We start from the raw sequence: 25,193 nt of genomic DNA, 5'->3' as shown, positions 1-25,193 counted from the left end.
CAGTCGAAGATTTGTTTGCGTATGAAACAATTCTATTTTACCAATATATCCAGAGAAAACTCACTACTCATTATTATATGCCTCTTATTTTCAAAAAGAAATTATCATAATCGTATCATTATATCATATAGCTGCTTAAGTTTTGGGATCGAGATAGGCGTTGGCTCTGATGTCCACTTTTCCGAGACAATAATACTCCAGAAATGTGAAATATTCAGTTCACAGCCAATGTTCATAATCATATTTCAGCAGCTTAATTGCTAAGAGTATATAATTTTCGATGAGTCAAAGTTAATCGTTCATTCGTGTTCAGATTTTAAATCAACTAAATTCCATTTATTTCTTCTTTCACAGTATTATTGGCACGTTTTGATCCAGACTCGAGTCGTTTATCTTAATTAATTGTAATCCTCGTATTTCCAATCATACGTATTAGCTGTTATATTTGTCGCAGTGTACACATGCAAAGTCGCTGGGTGAAAAGTTCAATGTACGTGAGTCAGCAGCAGAACCGGCAGCGATGGAAAATCGTCAGGCAAGCCAAGAAAAAACAATTATGCGGCAAAAGTCGCAAAAAAAAAAAAGAAAAAAGTAAATAGAATAAAACAACATTATTTATGCGCCAGTTTGGAGGTGCGGCTTCGGCCGTCTTATTTTTTGTCGTTTCCCGAAAGAACATATTTTATATATGATTATTATCATTACGCGTGCGACTTAAAAGCATGCTTGCAGATACATATGTATATCTGTCTGTGTGTGTGTGTGTGTGTGTTTGTAAGCTTTTTTATCTGGTAAATGAGATACTGCGCATGCGCAAACTCGCTCGCCTCATTTCCGTTTCCAGGCGACTGACTGCCTCTTAATGCGGCGATCTAGCTCAGGGCTCAGCCAGAGCACTCCCAGGCACGAGTACAGGGCGACAAGGCACACATCATATAATTAGCCAGCAAAATTCTTTACAAAATTGCTCACGTTACGCCACTTGAACAGCTTCGGGAGGAGTTGCCAAAAAAAAAACAACAAAAAAAACGTAATCAAGTTTTGCTTTCAGGCGCCATTGGGGCATTCTTTCGCATACTGTATCTGTATCTGAATCTCAGACTTGAGTGTCAATCTGCTCTTGGCTGTCAACTCTTTGTGTTGTTTTGTTTTGGGTTCTGTGTCAATAAACTGTGGGCAGCGCATTATATGCACTCAGCAAAAAAATTGACTACAATTGTTGTAAAAATCTTGGCTTGATTTGTACTCTAATTTTTCACTCGAAACAAATAATATTTTTTATGTAAACTTGGCAGTTATGTACGATTGTTCTTTATTTAAAGCAGTGGCGTCCTAAATTAAGACCATGAATACTTTAAGTAGATACATAAAAAAGTATTTATCTGGTTCCAAGCTAACTATTTGTAAGTGAGTCATTATCAGTGACTCCGAAATCTGTGGAGTTTGAGATATTTAGTGTTTTTTAAGCAGCTTAAATCAACTTGTTGTAGAATTCACAATAAATACTTTCCTTAAGTGTGCTAATGTAAAAAAAAAATAGATATTTGTTGTTTTAAATCAGTCGTCATATTTATTTACCAAAACAAATTCGTGCATGCACTTAAACATACGATTAGCTGATATAAGTATTATAAGATTTCCAGTTGATTGATAGTCACAGGTTTATATATAAAAATTAGTTGATTTCATAAACAGAATACATCTCCACACTCCTAGTTTGATGTCAGGACGGAAATACTCGAAACTAAGACTGGAACTCTCAACTCGTAGTCGGTTATTCAATTGTTGTATACGAGTTGTATACATAAATAAAAAAAGATTATATATATATATATAATTAGTAGATGCCCACACCACACAGTCTTATAGATGGATACGAATTAAGTGAAAGTTAAACTTATGATATGATATTCTGATAGAACTGCGGTTTCGTCTGGTGCTCCTTGATCACATAGAAGCCCTTCGGTTTCCCATTGCCCGCAAAGTATTTGTGGAAACTTTGCTTGTTGACCGCTTGAGCGGGTGCATAATATGTGGGTGATTTTTGCTTCAATGATTTTCGATACTTGGATTTGCCGGTGCCCGTTGTGAAACTCTTCTCGATGGTGTCATTCTCCCAGGGTTTGCGCCACGTCGGTATGTTCTCAATATCCAGCAAGCGATTGCGATCCTCTTGCGATACGTGAGCAAAATGTGGTTTCTTGTGCAGCGCCTGCTTCAGAACGGGCAGATTCCAATGATAGATACGACCCGGCCGGCCATTCGAGCTAAACGGAAACGAGACCTGAAAAACAAAAAGCATGCATTCCTTATTAACTGAATGAACTCGATAGCATTTCATTAAGTTGCGTACTACGCATTTTAAGTCAGATTACAGTCGATCTTCGCTAAGTGGAACATTCTCTCATGTTACATTCTAAAATTATACACATTTGTTTTGATTACAATCGCAATGCGTACGAGATGCTGGGAAAATGACCTACAATCAGTATAATCAATATTGATTCTTTTTTATGGAAGGGAATAGATTTTCTTCGTTGTGTGCCACAAATAATACTTAATCTAAGCAAATGTCGCATTTTACTAGAGCTTTCCAAGTACTTTCAAATTGACAGTCTCACATAAATTTTGTGTGTTTGCCAGGTTTGAGTTAGAGATGTTTGACTGTGACAGTAACTTGCAACATTGGCATTAGCCATATAAGTTAACATCTGTGTGTATAACTAAGGCCTTGAAGCGCACCATAAATTAGTCAAAACTAATTGCATTTTTTAATTGAAGCATCGCTGGCTTGCTTAATGGTTAATGGGCTTCACTTGCATATTCATTTGCAGCGGGCACCGTGAGAGAGTAATAATTTCTTAGGCCTGCAACATCCTTCCAGCAATCACATTGACACAACAAAAAAAGGAAAAAAAAAAGAAAAAAAAATGGAATTTGCTGTGTATATAAATAGCTGAGACTGTGGCGAGCCTGTCAGTGGCATTACCACTGCCGACTGTCGACTACCAACTGCCGACTGTCGATTGCTGACTGCCACTGGCTGGCCAGTGGTGCAACTTGGCAACTGCCACAAGAGTGTCTGCTGGAAGCTGTAGGCTATGTCCGAAGTTGGTAAGTCGGTCGCAAGTTGGCCGGTTAGCCATTTGTTGTCTATATGGGTGAGTCATGAATGCAGCATTCGACGAAATGCATTTGGCCCAAATGGGTAATTCATTTTGCTGCTCTTTGTTCCCCCTTTTTCTGTTTGTTCCAGTGTTGGGTGCCGTGCTGTATTTCGTGACACGAGCACGCACATTGCAAAACGATATGTTCGTGTTTGAGATAAAAAAAAGAAGACAGATAAAGAGTTTTACTTTAAAAGTGAGAACTATCAATATTGCAATCTGCTGTTAAGTTAATTTCTGACGGGATACCAAATATGTCGGTTGATAAAAACATAACACAATCTCTCGGATTGGAGACAGCTAGATACATATTTAAATTAAATTAATAGAATATAATGGGGCATTTCTCATAACTAACCATATCTATCTCAATATAATTAAAATCTGTGCTCTACAAAATTTGAATAACATCAAGAAGTAAGAATACAATAACCCGGACTAAACGTGGTTCATTCTAAAATCAACTGAAATATTTAATTTGATCGTAAAGGCTCAAAAGATATAGCAGTTCTTATGATAATTTACCATATCAATATCACCATTAGGTTATCAATATTTCTTAAAAAAAACCTTGATTTTACAAAATGTTAACCTCAATTGAATCTCAAGTTAGTAATGTGTTCTTAAAAATGGGAATGAAACTAAGAACATAAGAAGACAACGAATTGATTTCAGTATTGTTCCTTCTGTTGAATCAGTTGTTATCATGATCTACTAAATCAATCTGAAGATTACTTTATTATTTACAAAATGTTGATTGTAAAAAATGCTAAGCCCAACTGAAGACCTTGATTTAAAAAAAAGTTAAGCTCAAATTCAAATTCAAAAATATGAAGTAAAATGGCAGCAAACTGAACTCAAGGTTGTTCATTCCAGAAATTAAGTGACTCAGTGTGGGAATATATTCTTTGCTTAAGCTGCACTTAAAATATATTCTTGATTGATGATTCAGGCTGGGAATAGCTGGAAATATTTTCTTGGCTTAAGCTGTGTGCATATTATATTCTTGATATTATGATTTTTTTTTTTTTTTTTGTTAGCTGCGATACAGTTTTCAACGAGCGTTGTTTGGTTGTTGGACAAATCCGACACGCACCCATCACTTACACATGCATATGTATGTGTATGTGTGTTTATGTGTGTGTCTCTTAAGTGTGTTTGTTCTGTTGTTTATTTTTTTTTTTTTGCAATTTGTTTTGCTGCACATGCGCGCGCGATGTTTATCGCCAGTTGGCTGTTGGCGTGGCCAAGAATCGACCGGGCCAGGGCAGTTTTGGCTGGCTGGCTGGCTGGCTGACTGGCAAGAGATATTAGAGCCAGTTCTTTGGATTGTTTTTTTTTTCTTTCTTTCTGTTAGTTGTTGCTGTTGGTGTAAGACCTAATGGAATCCCGTTTACCTTTTTCCCGTTAGTTTTCAACGCCGACGCCTCCGTTGCCGCAACGGCCTCCGCTCCGGGCGCATTCGAAATCTTTTGTGCGTTGTCGTGTTGCACACTGTTGGCCATCGGATGAGGCATTACCTTTGGGGCAGCAACAACATCCAATGCATTCCGTGAACTGCTGCTGCCGCCGCTGCTGCCGCTGCTGCTGCTGCTGGGCGCTGTATAATAGTGCAGATTTGGCGGCAGTTTGATGATGAACATATGTGAATCATCCCGTGATGCGTGACGTCGTGATTCAACCGCCAGCCGTTTCCGGTTATGGCTGTTGGGCGCCTTAACCTTCATGAAGCCCATTTTGCTGCAAGTGCAACGCAACGAAAGAAATGATAATGAAATGCAGAGAAATAGAGTTATATATATAGTTTCAGTTGGGGGTGGGGCGACAGCTCGTCTGTCTGGCGAGTTCTAAACGTTTACCCTGAATATTTCATAATATAATTTATGCCCGCACAGACACGCCAACAACAACAACAACAGCAGCAGCAGCACCAATCGTGGCATGCAACAGTTTTGCTGTTGTTCTTGTAGTTTAGCACTAGACACGTTGCATTAATTAAGCCCAAAATGAGGGGTGCGCCCCTTTTTATCCTCTGCCGAACGATATATGATTAGTTGCCTTATACCCTTGCAGCGGTTGCTCAAATTTGATAATTTATTAAATAACTGAAAAGCTACGCACTTTATTATGCTGCTATAAAATGTTTATAACAAACATATATCAGCAGGAGTTTACATTTTTTTATTATACTACGGCTATAATACCCGTAGTATAATAAAAAAATGTACTATATATAAGGTATACTTCTAAGATTCTTTCTGCTACAATTCCAAAAAAATTATTTAAAAAAACAGGTAAACATCAGCAATATGCATAAGCTTATCTGCTTTTCTTCTGTTTATTTTATTTTACTACAATCCAATGTATACTTTTTTTTTTGAGTGTACATCTCGAACGACACAGGCAACCAACTTAAATTGGATTTTTATGAATACAAGTTGTAACTTTTTTAATATATCTGCAAGGGTATTTAATCTGCGGCAAGCATAAAGATAAATATATTTATCATGTTCAACACTCACTTGAGCAGCTTTTTGTTGAGTCCGTGTGCGCCTCTTGTCAGTGGTTTTTGTTGCTTTGCGCCAGTCAAACGAGCTGCAACAGCATCACTTCGCAGCTGCAGCTGCTGCTGCTGCTTCTGGTGCAACTGCAACTGCTGCTGCTGCTGCTGCTGCTGTTGGTATTTGTCCTGCCTTTTGTATTTGTTGATGTGCGTGGTATCCTTGGGAATCGCTGCCGTTGGCCTTGCCATTGACTTTGGTGAAGAGTGGCTGCCACCGCCGATTCCGCTACCGCTCCCATTGCTGGCCTGTGCCACTGCAGCGAGGCAAAGGAAGCAGCTTAAACTGCAAAATGAAACATTTTTTATGGTTGGCCCTTTTTATACGCCAGTATTTTTGGATTTTATATGCGAAACTCTATAAGAGATTAAGCCGCTTGGTGAGACTGGGGTTTCTGGTCAGCGTTCTGCATTCTGCTTGGGGCTTAGGTTCAGGGTCAATCAAACGACAGAGGCTTCCACATTCGATTGCCAAGTGTGCAGTTGGCCTGTAATCCAAGTCAAGTGCCAACTGAATGCAATTCGTGTTGAATTTGCGAGGCGGCCAAACCTTTGAAATTGTAAACCCAACGAACGTACAAATGACCGACCGACTGACAACTGGCCCTCCGGAGCATACTACAGTGGAGCAAAGCTACAGTGGTCAATCAGGTGATTGAAAATGAGCGAATAGTTTGAATTTCGATTCTAGAGTGAAGTAAAGTATTTAAATTAACTGCCAAATTAAATAAATATAAGTAGATATAAAGAGTTTTTAGTATATTTCAAGTTAATACTTGTAAGAAATAATTAATTATATATTCCAACAACTACCAAAAAAATTAAATACAATTAAAAAATATAAGCAGAGTTCTAGGTATATTGTACGATAATGTTTGTTAATATTTGTGCATTATATTTAAATTATTTCCGTTAACTCCCACAAAAATTTAATAATTTAAAAAGTAAGGAAATTTCGAAGTGCATTTTAAGATAATATTTGTATGAAATTTGGCAAAATAACCAAGCAAAAATGAAATGTAAAAAGTGAGAACAGCTCTTGGCATATTTTCTATGCATTGTTTAAATAGATTTGCTGCAAGAATTATTTTTTTCTTGCTACTGTTATTTTGTTAGAGTGAAGACTGTAAAAAGTTATATTTTTGTTGTTGTTTCTGTTGTTGTTATTAGGGCCCACAAGTCATAAGGAAGAAAGCGCAAAGCAGACCGGCAAAAAATGCAAATGAGCACGAACAAAAATACACACACACACACACACACACACACACACACACACACACACACATATTCAAACTAGTCAATTACAATGTAATCTGTGTGTGCAAAATGAAAAGTTGAGGAAACGATCATAGACGAAAGTCACATGCACTACACGATTCAGTGGAAATGAATGGATGAATGATGGATGGATGGATGGATGGATGGGCGGATGGGCGGATGGATGACAAATGGGGTGTGAGAGAATTTCACTTAGTCGTAAGTAGAAGAAAAACATATTGACAAGAAAGTATGTACGAAAGTACGGACTGACAGAGTGCTCTAGAAAAGCATTGGGCTGCGCCAATCGATGTCGCTCAGCGAAAAGTTATTGACCGACTAAGTAGTTGACCATATCCACATGCCCACCAGGCCGTAAGCGACTCAATCAACAAATTATACTGGACACATACCACACATATCAGAGCTTACATACATATGTATGTATATATAAGCATATTGACGAAGTTTTATGCATCGAATGTAACCGAAGGCGACCACAGAGGAACGACGTGCCTGGCATTTGGCAGTGGGTCCCAAGACAAGACTCTCATCCCCAAGTAAAGTTTCTCACACACATAATGCATGCAATGTTCTATGCGAAATACAAAAAAAAAAAAACTTAAAAGAAAGCTGTCTTTCCTAGCGTGACGAACATTTAATACTCTAAGAAATTGTGCTCAATTTTAAAAATATGCATGCAACTATTTGATTTATTATTCGATCAGCTTAGAAATAATTAACAAATTATAAAAAATAAAAGTTGAAAAGGCTGGCAAAATTTCGTTTGCTATAACTTATTTCAGAAACTCTAGAAATGGAAGTATTAAATATGTATTTTTTATGTGTACCTCCAAGTTTGGATATTAGGCAGATAAATAAAAACTCATTGAAGACTGTATAAAAACTATTTGGAAAATGCAGAACTTCAATATTTAAAAATCTATCTTCAAGATATTTATATATATAATAAGAAGCTGATAAGAATAGATGCCTAATATAATCATTAGAAAAACAACTTGCAAATTCGCATGCAATAAAAAGTAAATTTCTGCTTAATATTAATGACTAAACTATTGGGAACATGCCTAATATAAGCATTAGAAATAATGAGTAATTTACATGCAATAAAAAATATATGTGTGCTTATCATTAAAAACTGTATAAAAAGCTATTGGGAAAATGCATCACTTTCTGTGGAAAGTTCGAGACGGGGTTATATGAGCGATAGTGTAATTTTCATAGTGCTAAGCGATTTGCTAATTAGAGAAATTTAGCAACTAATTAGCAACTAACGAATTTTTATTGAAATTACTGTTAAGGACGTTACATTTGAATTTATATGGTCGTAATACACGCTCTCTCTTTCTGGAAGAGTATACGCGTACTTTGATCCGAGCTCAGTCAAGACACAAAATCAATGCGCCCCCCAGGCGGAATTAGAAGCTGCCTATATTGCTGCTGCTGCTGCTGCTGCTGCTGCTGCTGCTGATGGATGCCTGAGCATGGGCTAAGTCGAAGTCGAAGTCGAAGTCATTTAGAGTCGTTGACTCTCAGCGCTTGGTCGCTGGGCATATGGCACGACGAATGCACTGCATTAGTATTGCAAAACAGGCAGTCAGATCAAAATCCATTTCAATCGACACGTATTTAGCATCGGCTACCAATTGTTGCCACCCCACACTTTGGTAACTCGTTTCGTGTGCTGTGGTTTCGATTTTGGTTTGGGTTCAAGTTTGGGTTCGGGTTCCAGTTTGGTTTGAGTTCTTGTGGTCCAGCCGCGTATTGATAAATTGCAGAATAATCGAATGCAGCTCCTTTTTTGCGAGCGCGTCCTGCCGCCAGACAGCATATGTGGCATTTTTGAATTATTAATGCAACCAGCACAAAAGAAGCCCTCAGCAACAACGAGAACAACAGCGGCAACAACATCTACCAAAACAAAACAAGTAAGAGAGCTTTAGGCTAGACAGGTCGACAATGAGTACACCCTGTACTAATGTAAGATAAGTGTGCTTAAATAAATTCGCTACAAACAGATGTAAACGATCGGCGCCATTCCAAGTAGAAGTTTCAAAGACAGCCTTTTTTTTGTATTCCACAAACTGAATCAAAATGTCCTTCGAATGCACACAATTTGCTCAGATAAGATATATATATATTATTATTATTTTTTTACTAATACTCAGATGGAGAGTATTTTCCAAGTACGAAATGAAAATCGAAAAATGTGATTAAGATATAGAAATTTTTGTGCCACGAATAATGCATTACAAGCATTTACAAATTGAGGTTTAGACTTAAGACATGTCTATATTGGCTAGTTCTGCTGATTGAGAATAATAATATTGTTTAATAATATATATGGCATCGAAGTTGTCTGCTGCTGTTTGTTACATACATTTCCACAATATGATCATGCCCTTTTGCACACTTGTTCAATGTTTGCAGGGTATAACAAACAAGAACAACAAACTTTGCGTGCTTATAAAGACAAATTCAAAAAGGGCTGCGTGTCGAAATCGAACAGAACATTTGTGGCCAGACGCGAACACAGAAACAACTTCGCAGAATGGCTTTTTAAATATCCCAAACAGCAAACAAAAAAAGTCGTTTGACTTTATAGATAGTTCATTTCGTGTATATATACATACCGTATTTGTTTTTGCTGTTATTTGTTGTCGAAATTGAATGTTTTGTACTATAGAATTATTGTTGTAGTCTTTGATTATAGCCATGTTTACCATAGATTTAAAAGCGTTAATACAACTCTCGAAATCCGGAGAGGGCAAGCTGCAACAACGTCAGCGCATTCGGCGTGGCAAAAGGAGGTAAGCCGATGAACAACTGATTGGAGGACAATATTACAACACAAATCCCAATCCATAGCTACATCCTGTGCTATGTGCTGCAAAATGGTCTGCTGACCATAAACCGAACGAAACGCATCAAGACCGGAAGTACTGAAAAGCGCTGGAGTCGCCTGCAAAGGCATCGCAAACGATTCGTGCGTTGTCCTACCAAATCCTGCGGCAGCCAAACAAGCTTTGAGATATGTGAAACGCAAGCGCAAGATCAGGGCAGCCAAACGCCGCTTATCATGCAGACTGATGCCGTTGTGCAGACACTGGATATCAAACAGATGATATCCCGACACCAGCAGACAAACAAACACCACCAACTGTCCATTGGCAGTCAGACGAGGCGCCTCATGGTGGACACACGCTTCACACAAATCGAGCAGCAGATGAAGGTGAAGTGGACGCAAACCGAGCCTCAGCCCATCCTGACCAGTGTGAGCAGCACTCAGACGTTGGCCATTGAAAAATTGCCATGTAGAAATAGCTATACACAGACAACGATGCCCCAGGATGTGGAGGAGCTGATGAAGCCGCATGAGAAGACGCATCACCTCCTACTCGAGGCACTCAACAAGCAGAGCAATTGGCTCGAGCATGGCATCGAGTCCATTGATCACCTGGTCGAATTTAAGATACTCGAACTTGAAAAACAGCGCCATGAGGCATTATCGAAACTCAATGTACAAAAACGGATCAAACAACTGTATATCAATCGGTAAGTTGACTCCAATATTGAGAACATCAACTGAAAAGAATTCCCAATTTTTTTTTTCGAAATTAATGGTTTATGTTTTATAAATTCTTAATTTAAAAAAACCTTTTCATTTCAAAATAGATCATTTATGTTGGACAAATAATTCAAAATTAGTGAATAGAGTAAATTATATATATTAAGAAACATTTCCACCTCTGGTTCTTCATTTAAATACATACATACTTTTGATGCAATCTTTAGTTTGATTTTAAGTTTACATTCACACAGATTGAAGTCTACTTGACATAAACTCAACATATCCTAATCCAAGTAAACATATTAATTTAAAAAGTTTGTGCATATGTTCTAGGAACATAGTATTTCTAAATGAAAATTGAATAAACTGAAATGTTGCAATTTACGGATTACATTAAACGTTATTTAAATAAGAACTTTGTTCTCTGGTCAATAAATGTTCGACCCTTGCTGAATCTTGACAACGCTTTGTACTACGAAAATCTGCATCGCTTTTCTAATGAATAGTTAAAGTCTTTAAACGTTTATTTTAAAAATACTATTTTTTTTTTCCTAATGAGATTAATTGCACTAAATATATTCCGGAAAACTACAATCAATTTTCTTTAAATATAAACTTTGTGCTCTGGTGCACCTCTTTGTTTGACCTCTGATGCATTTTAACAACGTTTCTGACTAAAAAAAACCTATAACATTTTTGGAGTGAACAGTTAATGTCTTTAACACTACCTGCCTCTACCTGCTTCCAGTCGCAAGCATCGCAGATGCCTACAGATATATCGACGAAGGTTCAAGACTAAGGCCAAGCCAGCTCATGGCCCGGAGCAAAAGCAGACGCAGACAAAGGAAGCGATGCAAAAGCAGACAGAACCCACGCCCACAGGGTAAGTCTTTGCACACACTACAAAATGCTGCTTTAAATTGGCTTCCTTGTGGTATGCAGCTCAAACATGAAAAAAGTCTATTTAATACCGAAACAGCTATTGATATTGATTCGAAAAAGTAGTAAACAAGATGACTATTGAATATAAATATAAATTAGAATTTGGGGTAGACTTTAAAAAAGTCACCAAATTGTTTGTTAAAGCTTTCCATTGTTTTCTGTATTCCAACGTTTTTTTTTATACAAACGAACGTCAATAAATCGATTTGCCATTTGGAACAATTAAAATTAGAGCTATACAAACTTGAAGATTGGGAAAATCACAAAGTATAAGTTAAATAAAATTCGAATTAGGTCGAATAGGAGAAGTTTACATGTATTTGAATACATAACGGTATGGATGTAAAGTCGCTCGAAAGAATTAGAATAATTTTAATCTAAATTTTCAATTTATTCGATGTCATTCATTTTAAATTCATTATAAATTATAAAATGTGTAATATATACATAAATTTATATTGCATGCATTATCCATGTTATTATATACATTTCAATGCTTTCAGAAACACTTTAGAATATAAACAGTTCAAATAAACTTTAAGTATAAAGACATGTTCTAATTTGAAATGAATTTTCATTAAATGATTAGTTCTGAAAAACCCAGACTTGTAAGAAGACTTCTAAGAATCGTCACAAATCAATATCAGCTTTGTGAGTCATTTCTGCATATTTAAAGCTCGTATTATTAAGAGTCATAGTGCATTCAATAATACCCAAATACCCTGCAACCAAATACAGCTCGAATTGCATTCAAAATGAGAATTGTCTGGATACGAGGAACGTCAGCTTGTTGGATGCTGCCACTCAAACGGGGAGGACAAAAGGATTCTCTTGGCTGCGATTCTGAGCAGCTGCTCAACTTGGACAAATATTCGTTACTTACCACAGCCAGCGCCAGTTGGCAGCCCTTCTTGTTGTTATTGTTGTTAATGTTCTTGTTGCACTCATATTGATTAACATAAACTGAATTGTCGTTGCTGTTGTTGTTGTTGTTGTTGCTGCTGCTGTTGGCATTTGATTTAAATCAAATTGGTATGATTAGTGCATTGTTTAGTGGCGGCGCCAAAGTTGCAGGCATTCATTTAACTTGTCGAGTAGCTGTTTAACGTCTGTTATTCGATGATTCTGTGAATCGGAGAATCTGTTGTGAATATACACACGTACTTAGCCAGCCGCAGACACGTCCGCACGCGATAAAATCTCGCCGAAGACTGAATGGAGCTGCTGGAACAAGGCTGGTGCCAAGTGGCCATCGTTTTTGGTATTGGTTCTGCTTTTGGTTTCGCTGCAACGTTTGGCTTTGGCTTTGGATTTGGCTTTGGCTTTGGCGACTTCGGTTTTTTGTTTACGTCGCGTCGGTCGCTCGTCGTTCTCATTGCTGTTGTTGTTGCTATACACTTGCCAAAACTGTAGTCTTCATTTTCTTGTGGAGTATGTAACAATTTGATGGAAATAATTCCGACTACGTAGAGTACGAGTATGATTTTTTGATGAGCATATAAAGTGAACAAAATTGTGTATAAATGTCTCCACATTTTAATTACAAATTTTAATAACAAAAGTTAAAAATATGTTTTTACTTATTAACTTTTTTTTATTAATTTAATTGAATTAAACTAAATTAATCTTCGCAAGCCGAATCCAAGGATAAGTTACAACCGTGAAGCGAACTAGCTCAGCACAAGTCTTTGACTTTTTTGCTATCTTCGTTCTAAAAGTGTATCCAAGCTTCGTCATGGTTAAGACAGTTGTTTGTTTGTTGTTGTTGTTCCGTTGTCGGTATGCAAAAAGCCAACAAACAACAATAAGAAAGTCACGCTTAACGACTGCGACTGCGACTGCGAGTGATGGTCTAGGCTGGACAACGGAGAGTCCAAAAAAGTAAAAAAAAAAAGATTAAACATACAGCGGCGGGGATGGATTGCCGTTGGTATACAAAAGAATAAAGCATGGCTGCCGAAAAGGCGTCTCTGCTTTGGCAGTCGGTCGGGCGGGGTGTGAACCTGAGACAACTTTTGAAGGCACAGCCATGAGAGTCCTGCTGGTACTGCTTGCTGCCACCTTTGCCACTCACGTGGTTGCTGATTGATTGCTATCCCGTATTCCCCTCCCACCGCAAAATATGTATACAAAAGGGTTGCACTTTAATTGAGATTTATTTATGGGCCAGGCCAAAGCCGAAGACAAAGAGCGCTTCCAGTTATAATGAGCCAACCACTCGTAGTGAGCCAATGGACCTGGACAATATTTGGACAGCCCGAGCAAGGCAATTGAAAAGTACAATTGTTGTGGTTGTTCCTTGTTTTTGTTGTTGTTTTTGTTGCAATTATTGTTCTGTGGTGGCAGGCACTGACAAAAATTGGGCGGGCATTCGGCCAGCTCGTTATTGTCAAATTGTTAGCCAAGAGGCCTGGCAATGTTGGAGTGTGTGTGTGTGGACATGTTAGCAGATTGTTGAGTACACTCAGCAGAAAAATTGAGTGATTAGGTGTCAGCCATTGTCATATTACGTGCAAGATGAAAACTAAAGCTAGTTTTGCAATCCCGAAAACGAAATTCGTTTTTGAAATAAGCTAAGTGGTTTAAAAACCATTGTGTTAATATTGTATTTTAGATTGGAAACTTTACGATTAATTATTTTTAATTCAAATATGTTTTTTGCCAGCTCCACTTCAATTTATTTTTGATATTCTCTAATATATTTCGAATCCCGTCAGGATTCGTCTTCAGGAATACAGAGATTCACAGCGTGTGCTCAGTCAGCTATGAATTTTAAGTTGGTTTCAACATAAAAATCAAGAGTTTTTAACTCAAATCGAGATACATCTTCAATCAACACTTTGCTCATTAAAAATCTTCAAAATTGAATCAAGATATATTTTCCAGATTTAGAGTTTTTCTTTGATGCTTTTATATGTCTTTCCAAAACATTTTGAGGCATTTGTAGAAGAGTAACTTGAATAAGAACTGGATTAATCGAGCTAAAATATATTATATTATATATTCTAAAAGCAATCCTGAGTTCATCTTAATATACAATTTACTTAGCTCGGATCAAGAATATACATTCTTAGTCTATTTAAAGTTCAAAACTAACTGCATTAAGTTATTTGTTCTTCACTTCTAATCTTGCTAAAACCTGCTGATATTGAAATCATCAATGATTTGCAGATAGTATCTAGAATAGTCTCTCTTTTCACAATTTAGAATAGTTTTTCGCTGAGTGTATGCGGTGGGTGCCGCTATGCGCTGACTTTGACATGGCAACGGCTTTGTCTGTGTTGCTGGTGGCCTGGAATGTACACTACAGTTGCATCAAGAGCAAATTGAATTGAATTGAATTGGGCCTAGGCCAGTCAGTGCCTATGTTAAGGTTAAGTGGCACTGTTGGCCAACTCAGTGCAACTCTATACTCTCCACAATTTGTTGCAGCATTCAAATTGCTTTGGCCTGGCCTCGCCTGGCCTGGCGCTCGGAACGTGAGCCACTGCCTCCGAGAATTGAACGCAGTCAGTCAGAGAGGCCAAGAGACCCGGGCAACTTTTACGCTAGTTATATGCTCAATTATATACAGCAAATTTTAGTGGCCGACACGAAATCAGTGTAAAACTTTCACTTTAACGCCGCACAATGACGCAGACATGAAAAATAAAATAAAATACAAAATGGCGCAGACAACACAACGGAGACGAAAAGTAAAAAAAAAAAACTGACAAGAAAATATAGAATGGCATCCGCATCCTTCCGTTCTTTGCGTTGAATGATTAAGTTTGACAGCCACAAAAGAAAAATGCTAGAAAATTTGTAAAATTGCATTCGTGTTGAGAAACGATATAAAGTAAAAAAAAGGCTATTTGGTTAGTAAGTGCTTACTTTTGCCAGAGAGGAGCATCATGCATTGTCATTAGCAAATAGTCATAAACAAGTCAAAACAAGAAAAAAAAAACAAGAAATAAGAAAATACTAGTAAGAATGCTGAACTCCTCATAGAATGCTCGCCCAGAAGACACTCTGTGCACACGCCTTAGGAGAAAAATAATTGTTGATAATTGAAGAGCTTTACATAAATATTTTCCAAAATAAGTAAAAAAAAGTTCTATCATAAAACTTGCTTGAAAGTAGTAAGTTTTCTATGAAGATTTTTATTTTTTTTTTAAATTATTTGCTGCGGATATAAATCATTCCCAGAATCAAAGAGTTTTATCTATGATTAATATATTTACTTAAGCAATATGTATAATATATTCCAATTATTCCTAAAACCTTTTGATCGTTTGTAAATAAGAACAATTTAACTATTTACTGTAGATAGAAAACAAGTGTAAAATCAAAGGTTTTTTTTTTATATATTGACAGCAAGCTTCATCTTAACATTTACTGTTTATTCACCGGCCTACTTTGTTGTACTTAATGGAATCCTTTCTTTGCTGATTGTTTACAGAGTATTTAAGGCATGCCACATTGAGTGGCATTACAAGAACGGGACGTTTAGTTGCAAATTTTAACAAGAGGCTGTAAATGATTAATGTCAATAAGCGCGCAAAGTCAACTGGAAAATGCTAGAAGTCATCTTGAAAGTAGGAAACGATGTGGCTAAGCCATGCTTTGCCGGATTGGGATCGAAGTATTTGGGTCGTGAACCCGCTCGTACCTAGCCTATCACATTATTGAGGACAGCCATCAGCCAACAGTCAGTCACTGACCTGATCCTCAAGCGTCTTCTGGGTTGCATCGGGCAACAATTCAATTGGTGCCAGGGATGCTGTTCATGATAAGCAGCCATTTTGTATATCTACATATTTATTTTATGTTTAGAGAAAATCTGTGGCACACCTACAAACGGGCACGTACAGCTCATTTGCCACACGCTTAAATGAGGCATTTACAAAATCATTGCTTACACCTGGCAAAGTAACCAAAAGCAACGACAGATGACAAATCATTTTACATGTCACGCGCAAAAAAATGTCCAGCGCATTGTCAGCAATGCGCCACCTCATTTGCAAATACACTTTGAAAAAAATTATAGCTCTAACGTTCGATTGAGCGCGAATTAAGTATTCGAAATTCTTACTTGATTATTGAACGATTTTCACAAATTTAAAATAAATAAATAAAAACCCAAGCAGAGAAAATCGTTTATAATAATAGTGTTGAGTTAGTAGAGATACTATTTTCAGACAAGTTAAAATATAAAATGGTAAGCTATGTGCAATAAATTTTTGTTTAATAACAGAATTCACAAAATATTTCTCGATTATATCTCTCTGTGTATGCCATTGGCTAGGCGATATTATTGCCACATCACTTAAGCTTGAATGCATGCGCAGCGAGTGTGACAGCCGATTGAGATGGGAAACAACGGCGACGGGAAAAACCTTTGGCTTGGGAAAATGTCTGGAACATGCGTGCGTTTCTCTCTCTGCACACATCACATCAAATAGCAACTACAAAGGCGACTTTCCAGTGCGTACAACTGTCAGCATGCGAGGCAATTTGGCACATTCATGATACCCCCACACACACACACACACATATATACAAATATATGCACAGACATATACGCATGCGCACAGTGAAACTGGAACGAGCAGCGGAACGGTTCCTAGCGCAGGCAATTTAAACTAACGGCGAACGCTATATTTAAGCCATATTTGGCGGGAATTCTGTCCAAATGTTTTGAAGAATGCAGTGCTCTTGAGTGACGCCTGCCAATCACACATCACTCTGCTAGTTCGAGTGCTGGCGCATTGTCAAATTGTGTTTGGCTATGAAGAAGAAATGCAATTAGCTTTAAAGACAGCAAAAAGACAACTCTAAGAAAATGCTTGAAATATATACAAACATAATTACTGCTTTTGGCCTTGCCAGATGCGCTACAGAAATAACAAATATCGCAAGCAGACACGACACGGGGATAGTATAAATGTATCGATAACACATTCTTCGCTGGTAAACAAACACAAAAGCTATCGAATATATACGCAAAGTGGAGTGAAAATTGTGCGGCGACGAAAAATAAAATAAAATAAAAATAAAAGCACATTTAAAAGTGGAGTATGGCGTCGCTAGAACCAACGCAAAATAAAACATGGGATCTGTCACTGTACGAGTTGCAGCGCAAGCCGCAGGAAATCATCACAGACAACACAGAAATTGCAGTTTCTCCGCGCAGTTTGCACAGCGAATTAATGTGTCCCATTTGCCTCGATATGCTCAAGAAGACGATGACGACCAAGGAGTGCCTGCATCGATTCTGCTCCGATTGCATTGTGACCGCTCTGCGCTCCGGCAACAAGGAGTGCCCCACATGCCGCAAGAAACTCGTCTCAAAGCGTTCGCTGCGTGCCGATCCCAATTTTGATCTGCTAATCTCGAAAATTTATCCCAGCCGGGAGGAGTACGAGGCTCTCCAGGAGAAAGTGATGGCTAAATTCAATCAGACGCAATCGCAACAGGCACTCGTCAATTCCATCAACGAGGGCATCAAGCTGCAATCACAAAATCGCCCACAACGTTTTCGCACCAACAAGGGTGGAAATGGAGGAGGTGGTGGCGGGGGTGGTGCCAGCTCTGGTGGCAATAATAACACAGGGAGTGGTGCAGCCAGCACTCGTGCCGGCTCGAATGCGGTGCATGCCCACGATACCGCCTCCAATGACAGCAACAGCAATACAAATGGCACAGAAACTTCTGCTCCAACTGCGACTACAGCAGCAGCAGCGGGCACAGGAGCAAGTGCAGCAGCAGCAGCAGCGTCAGCAGGAGCAGGTGCAGGAACAGCATCAACTGTGACTGCTATACCAGGCGCTGGCACCTCGACGCCCGTGAGCAGCAGCTCCGGAACAATGCCAGCGGCCACATCGGCGGGCACATCTGGCGCCAGCACTTCCTCGAGCCGGATGCAGGTAGATGATGCCTCAAATCCGCCATCGGTGCGCAGCACTCCATCCCCGGTTCCCTCGAATTCGAGCAGCACGAAACCGAAGCGAGCCATGTCAGTGATGACCTCCGAACGTTCGGAGGAATCCGAGTCGGATTCACAGATGGATTGCCGCACCGAGGGTGACTCCAACATCGATACCGAGGGCGAGGGCAACGGTGAGCTGGGCATCAATGATGAAATTGAGCTCGTCTTCAAACCCCATCCCACCGAGATGTCTGCGGACAATCAACTGATTCGTGCCCTGAAGGACAATTGCATCAGGTACATTAAGACGACAGCGAATGCGACCGTGGATCATCTCAGCAAGTATCTAGCGATGCGTCTGACACTCGATCTTGGCGATGATCTGCCGGAAGCCTGTCGCCTGCTCAACTTTTGCATCTATGTGGCGCCGCAGCCTCAGCAGTTGGTCATCTTGAATGGCAACCAGACGCTGCACCAGGTCAATGATCGATTCTGGAAGGTGGGTCTTTAATTACTCATTTAATTAATTAATTATATATGCAATTACATTTTATTATTCTTACTAAATTGTAGGTCAACAAGCCGATGGAAATGTATTATTCGTGGAAGAAAACCTAAAGCATAAAAAAACATTTATTTCCTCAATCGAAAATTATATATATATATATATATATAAGTCTGTATAGTTTTAACATTAATGTGCTTAACAAGAATATATTCTATGTGTATACAAATGCAGCATATTAACTTATTTAGTTGTTTATATTTACAAGGTATGTCTATTATTTTTTCTATAATTCTTTAATAATTTGCATACTTGCAATTAAGATAACGACTTTGAAATTTAATTCCATCACAATTCTTTGATAAAACTAAAATTACTTCAAGTTACAGTTTTAATTTCAAGCTGGACTTTTATAATGAATAGTTCCAAACACGGCAAAGAATTTTCTGCTCGTCCTAAATATCTGCAGACCCTTGACCGTTCCAATAGCGGGCTTTCCATTCAGATCCCCTTTGTAGTTCATATTTTAAAAATAAATTTATTTTGATTTACAAATGTTGATTTATGTGCGTAACAAAAATATACATACAAATACAACATAATCAATTAAGTTTTAGGAATACGTACTGAATGGTAAGGAACTCTAAAAAATAAGTACAATTTAAACATTTATTCTACAGAAGCTAACCGTTACGGCAGCATTTGTTGCTCGAGCATTTAAAATATTTTTATTCCAGTTATATATATTAAGTGTGAATAGGCGCTGGGATCTAATCGATTGAGGTTGCGTGAGGTTAACCGGAAATAAATCACTTTGAAGTACCATTTAAAGTTGCAATTGATAGCAGGTAGCTCTGTAAATCACTTGTGGGGTATACGTCGCATCTTGGCGAGTATGGCGTTCCTAAAGTCCTTGAAATCGCTGCTGGCCTCGATCTCGTTGCGGCACTCGCCCTGCACACGACACAGGCCCGATTTGATCTCTATCGCTTGGCCATTACGCGCTCGGCGCGCTAAATCCTGTTCAAGGTGATAGGGCAAACCCAGATCGCAAAGCTCATCGATTTCATCTTGTGTAAATGTACGCTGTTCCTCCTGCAGGAATTCATCGCATTTCTCATAGATGTCCAGAAACTGTTCCACTTCGCTCTTATCCCCGGACCGTTGCAGCTCCAGATAGCGATGAAGTAATCTGGTTGCGGCACCATCCAGCAGCGTCTGCTGCACACTGTTTGTCAGTGTGTAGATGCGCTGCACTTCCTCAACGGTCATGTCCGAGCAGCCGCAGAAGCATTTGATCAGCTGAACAGTTTTCCGCTGCGAATGCAACTCGTTTAACATTTTGTTTACATTCGACATATTTACATACTTTGTAGGATGATGTTGATGACGATGCCATGGTGCAGTTGTCTTGTAAACGTTAACCAGGCACTATCGCTTCCGCACACTGTCTCGGACTAACTGGGCTTGCTTCCGGCGTAGAAGGGACGTTTGGGTCAGTCTGGGTTGCCTTATAAAAAAAGCATGATGATGAATTCATCTATGCATGTGTGATTCGTCTAGGCACAGCTGGTGTGGAATCTATAATACTATCGATAGCAGAGTTAGCTCAAATATAATCGATATTTATGGCACTCAAAAAACACACAAAAGTTGCAAATTAAAGTGAATCTATTTATATTTACAAAAATATACTTAACAAGTTTCAAGTTGTCAATAAGCTATATTTGTTATTTTAATTCTAAATTGTTGAAGTCGAGTGTTAATTTGGAGATTCGTTTACTTAACGAATTTTTTTTTATAGTATTATTTTTTTTAATGCCATTGATTTTGCATGCATCCGTTATATTTCATATTTTAAGGCAAAGTTAATCCCGAAATTTGATAATATAAAATTGCGGCCTTATCTCCCAGCTAAGCTGAAAGTATATAGATATTATATGCGGTTAAATAAGTTAATTAATCCTAAATATCAATTCATAAGCGTAACAATCTATCTTCTTTTATTTTTTTTCTGTACACCCCTAAAGCTAGAGATTTGAAACTTTAAATGCCCGCGTCAGACAGCCGCTCGCAAATCGATAAAATCCTCATTTTTACAACTCGATAAAATCGCATATCATCTTGTGTACGTTGCTGGCTACCTCTTTTAAAGTTCGACATGCATATATATCTGAATATAATTATATTTCCTTGCCACACCCACTTACTGCCATTCCACACACACTCATCTGGTGTTAACAGAGATATGAGTTTGAAATAAAGTATTTTATATATATTAAAAGAACTAAGAGGAAGGTATCCATCCCTTACCTAAAGCCATGCTAAAATACTGTTTCACATCTAGATTAACACTAAATTAAGTGTTTCTTTCAATTTCTGCTGCTTCTCACAAGTGGCAACAGATATACAATCATGCATATCTAGTGCTGCCTTATACATATCTATATCCATGATACAGTCGAACTTTCCTATAGAGAACTTCTTTGTCATAAAGTTTTTCTTATTGTAAAGTGACTTAAAGCACAAAGATTTAATCGAATTTCCCATATGTATGTATATATTTGCATATATAATGAAGTGATTTTCTGATCTTGTGCGACTTTACTGTAGTAGTAATTTCATGATGGGACTATAGACTAGACGTTTTCATTTGCTTCTAAAAATAGAACAAGATTGTTTCACGACTGCTTCCCTGCCTCGGCTGTCGACTGTTGACTCCGGTTATCGCCTTCGTATCTCTTTAGTGTTTGGTACAATGTACGAAAGGTGCATTCGTAATCGTAGTTGGATCGATCGATTTAATTAACAAATTCTAGTTTTTTATTGAATACAGTCAGATACATATTTTGATTGCCTTTATGAGCTACAACTTGGACTTGAGGGCCTTCATCAGTTTCTCTAGCTTGAGGGCCTTCTGAAAGTCGCCTTTGATCTTGAGCTTGCCGGACATGTAGGCGGGTGCCGCCTTCAGTTTCCCCGAGAACATATCGAAGAAATTAGTCGAGTTCATCGTGAGTGTGGCATCGGGAGCTGCTGGTGGAGTGCCCGTGCCACAGGCACCAGCGCCATTCTTCAGATCCAGATACCAGGTGTCCTGCTTGGCGCCACTGATATTGAATTGGTAGACAGCCTGTGTCTTGGACACAATCTCTGGCGAGAGCAGTGCCTCAATTTTCTTAAATAATTGCGGAATTTTGTCGTCTCCTGCAGGCGCTGGCGCTGTATTCTCCTTGACAGCCTCCGCATCCTTGGACTCAACGAAAAAGTCAACCATCAGCTTGTCGGCATTCTCCCGGACACAGGCATAGTCTGTCAGATCCTTGATGCCCACAGATTCGAGCACCTCATCATCAATGAAGAACTCGCCGGTGAATTGTTTGGGCTCCCGGCAGAGTATCGCATAGGCAGCATCGGCCATAATCTCGGGTTTGCGTGACCAGCTGGCGCTATCCGGTCCCGTCAGCATTTCTATTGCCGCCGTATGGATGGCAGTGCGGGGCCAAAGGGCATTCACGGCGATGCCACGATCCCGGAACTCCGCTGCCATGCCTAGCACACACATGGACATGCCGTACTTGGCCATTGTGTAGGCGACATGGGGTCCAAACCATTTGGCCTTCATGCTCAACGGTGGCGAGATGTTCAAAATGTGGCCATGATTGCTCTTCTCCAGGTGGGGCAGACATTCCTTGGAGACGAGGAACGTACCCCGCGTGTTGATGTGATGCATCAGATCGTAACGTTTCATGTCCGTGTCCGGAGTGCTGGTCAATGAAATGGCACTGGCATTATTCACAACGATGTCGATGCCACCGAATTTGGCCACAGCATCAGCGATGGCGGTGCGCACCTGTTTCTCATCGCGCACATCGACAATGCAGGGATGCGCCTTGCCGCCGGCCTGCTCAATCTCGGCGGCAGCCGTGTAAATGGTGCCTGGCAATTTGGGATGTGGTTCGGCTGTTTTAGCCGCAACCACAATGTTGGCACCATCGCGTGCAGCCTTCAAAGCGATTGCTTTGCCAATTCCCCGGGATGCGCCAGTGATGAACAGGGTGCGTCCCGCTAATTTTCCAGAGTTGATCATTCTTTCAGCTGCCTGATAAACCGTTTCACTTGCAGTATTAATTGAAAATGAGCCCAAGCCTTCAATCAGTGTTGAGGAGAAAGTCCAAAGTGCAATCTGATCGGCAGCCAGACAACATATTCGGCAGTATCAACTTTTGTATACACTCCAAATGAACGTTAACTCAGGCACAGCAAACGCCATAGAGTCGCATATATCACCAATTAGCAATTACAGCAAATTTAGTAGCTGTATTTTAATCATCTCTTCAAAAATTGTCATTGAATGCTAAAAATTATACATTTAAATTCTAAAAAAGATCCTAGGCGTTGGCATTCACATGTAAACGGATTTTATGTGAATGCTGGCTGGGCCAGTGAGTGTCAAGTGCAAGAAGAAGAAAAACGCACACTGAATTTGTTTGTTGATAATTACAAAATTGCAGCAAAAGGTTAAAAATTAACAGAATAGTGTAAAATAAATAGTTAATATTAAATGGCAGCCTCGCGTTCGCGACGCAGCAATGCTGGCAACAAAATAGCCGTGTTGCTCGACGAAGAAGAAGATGATTTCTACAAAACTTCCTATGGCGGTTTTCAGGATGAAGAAGGAGACAACGAATATGAGTGTGTAAAATTATAAATAGTAATAGATAATCAAAATAATATAATCCCATTTAACTTCCACAGACAAAAAGACGAGGAGGAGGATGTGGTCGATTCCGATTTCAGCATAGACGAGCAGGATGAGCCCATATCAGACCAGGAAGAGGCGCCGGACAAGAAACGCAAACGAGGTGGCGTCAACACAAAAGCCTACAAGGCAAGCAGAAAAAGCGCATAATATATGTAGTTAAAATAGATATATATAATATACATAATTACTATAAATAGGAACCGGCGAAACTCGTTGTGAAAAAGGAAACAAAAACCGCTTCCACACTGCACAAGAAGCGGGGTGCTGGCGGCGTCGGCAAGCGCAGAGTGCGTCCACGTTTCACTGTTCTGGACTCCGGTCGCAAATCCATACGCACATCGACGGCCATTAAAACACAGGCAACGAAAATACGGCTCAAGGAACTGGACGACGCTCGCAAGCGCAAGAAGAAAAAGGTGCGCGTCGAGGATTATATGCCCACGCAGGAGGAGCTCCTCGAGGAGGCGAAAATAACCGAGGAGGAGAACCTCAAATCGCTGGGTAAGTCAACAATTCATCTTGTAAGCAATCCATTATAACTTTCTTAGCTTACTTGCAGAGAAATTCCAAAAAATGGAGCTTGAGAAAAAGAAGACTCGTCCCACAAAGCGAGTCTTTACGGGCCCAACTATACGCTATCATTCATTGACAATGCCCGTCATGCGTAAGCCAACAGGTGCCACTACCAAGCTGTCCTCGGATCCCAATTATGCCACATCGAAATGCGAGCGCACTTTTGTAACTATCGAAAATGATTTCAATGATAAAGCGTTCCATGCGATCTTTCGCCCAAAGCGACCACCAAAGAGCTCGAGCGGCATTTGTCCCATCACCCGACTGCCAGCTCGCTACTTTGATCCCGTGACCCAGCAGCCATACTACAGCATCCAAGCCTTCAAGATCCTACGCGAGGCTTACTATATGCAACTGGAGCAGCAGAGCAGCAGCAGCGAACTGCCGGAGCTGGCAAAATGGATGGAGTGGCGAAAACTGGTCAAGGAAAATCGTCAAAAGGCAGCCACAACCAACAAAAATTCGGAATAATTATTAATAAGAAGAATTTAGATAAGAAGAGAGTTTATTTATAAGTATTTTATTGTAAAGATTTTTATCAATTACTCATTGGCAACTATTGATTGCAGATGAGTTCTTAAATGAACAACTTTCTATTTCCGAGATATTCCAATCAAACTTATTAGTAAACTTCGTTTTAATGTTGTTGCCTAATAGTTTTTTATTTTACCTGGGTTTATTTAAAAGCAACAAATTGTGTTTTTTATTTCTAGTCGTATAGCATGTGCACGCACCAGTGAAACCATGTAGGTTGTTGCATTGGCTAAGATTACCCAAAGCGAAGCATAAATTGCAGCATACTTTTAGATGACTAGAAAAACTTTATACCTGAATAAAATTCTTGCAGATTTTCGAATCTAATGCAGTGCTAGAAGCGTAAGGATCAACTCTAAAAATGCATTCTTGAATTATGAATATACAA

The 25,193-nt window shown here is 39.2% G+C and overlaps 6 protein-coding genes across 7 annotated transcripts; 3 read left to right on the top strand and 3 right to left on the bottom strand.

Annotated features, from left to right (window-relative positions):
• Positions 1-1,552: 1,552 nt before the first annotated feature.
• LOC6568074 (neurogenic locus Notch protein) lies at positions 1,553-12,702 on the bottom strand. 2 transcript variants are annotated; one of them, XM_001994367.2, is made up of 4 exons: positions 12,402-12,702; positions 5,690-6,013; positions 4,565-4,907; positions 1,553-2,284 (listed from the first exon to the last, which is right to left on the bottom strand). In XM_001994367.2, exons 1-4 carry the CDS (start codon positions 12,530-12,532, stop codon positions 1,898-1,900), a joined length of 1,185 nt encoding a protein of 394 aa, XP_001994403.2. In that variant the 5' UTR covers positions 12,533-12,702; the 3' UTR covers positions 1,553-1,897. The 2 variants fall into 2 exon arrangements, with proteins under 2 accessions (XP_001994403.2, XP_043071082.1); XM_043215147.1 differs by having other exon boundaries at positions 5,690-6,007; positions 12,402-12,476.
• Positions 9,631-12,409, top strand: LOC6568075. Its single transcript, XM_032740760.2, has 4 exons — positions 9,631-9,815; positions 9,874-10,560; positions 11,325-11,459; positions 12,257-12,409. Exons 1-4 carry the CDS (start codon positions 9,721-9,723, stop codon positions 12,363-12,365), a joined length of 1,026 nt encoding a protein of 341 aa, XP_032596651.1. The 5' UTR covers positions 9,631-9,720; the 3' UTR covers positions 12,366-12,409.
• Positions 12,703-17,497: 4,795 nt separating the features above from the next.
• On the top strand, positions 17,498-19,133 carry LOC6568076 (E3 ubiquitin-protein ligase RING1). Its single transcript, XM_032740449.1, has 2 exons — positions 17,498-18,927; positions 19,002-19,133. The coding sequence occupies exons 1-2, from the start codon at positions 17,578-17,580 to the stop codon at positions 19,044-19,046; spliced, it is 1,395 nt and encodes a 464-aa protein (XP_032596340.1). The 5' UTR covers positions 17,498-17,577; the 3' UTR covers positions 19,047-19,133.
• A 323-nt stretch (positions 19,134-19,456) lies between these two features.
• Positions 19,457-20,516, bottom strand: LOC6568077. The gene is made up of 2 exons (XM_001994370.2): positions 20,303-20,516; positions 19,457-20,250 (listed from the first exon to the last, which is right to left on the bottom strand). Exons 1-2 carry the CDS (start codon positions 20,330-20,332, stop codon positions 19,795-19,797), a joined length of 486 nt encoding a protein of 161 aa, XP_001994406.1. The 5' UTR covers positions 20,333-20,516; the 3' UTR covers positions 19,457-19,794.
• Positions 20,517-21,738: 1,222 nt separating this feature from the next.
• LOC6568078 (hydroxysteroid dehydrogenase-like protein 2) lies at positions 21,739-23,116 on the bottom strand. Its single transcript, XM_001994371.2, has one exon. It carries the CDS (start codon positions 23,021-23,023, stop codon positions 21,800-21,802), a length of 1,224 nt encoding a protein of 407 aa, XP_001994407.1. The 5' UTR covers positions 23,024-23,116; the 3' UTR covers positions 21,739-21,799.
• A 196-nt stretch (positions 23,117-23,312) lies between these two features.
• On the top strand, positions 23,313-24,884 carry LOC6568079 (vacuolar protein sorting-associated protein 72 homolog). The gene is made up of 4 exons (XM_001994372.3): positions 23,313-23,628; positions 23,692-23,824; positions 23,896-24,199; positions 24,258-24,884. Exons 1-4 carry the CDS (start codon positions 23,498-23,500, stop codon positions 24,740-24,742), a joined length of 1,053 nt encoding a protein of 350 aa, XP_001994408.1. The 5' UTR covers positions 23,313-23,497; the 3' UTR covers positions 24,743-24,884.
• The last annotated feature ends 309 nt before the right edge of the window (positions 24,885-25,193 follow it).

The sequence above is a fragment of the Drosophila grimshawi genome, unplaced genomic scaffold (genome assembly GCF_018153295.1).
Source record: "Drosophila grimshawi isolate 15287-2541.00 unplaced genomic scaffold, ASM1815329v1 contig_311, whole genome shotgun sequence".
NCBI lineage: Eukaryota > Metazoa > Arthropoda > Insecta > Diptera > Drosophilidae > Drosophila > Drosophila grimshawi.
Note: the sequence above shows the minus strand (reverse complement) of the source record. Positions and strands in the feature narration are given on the sequence as shown.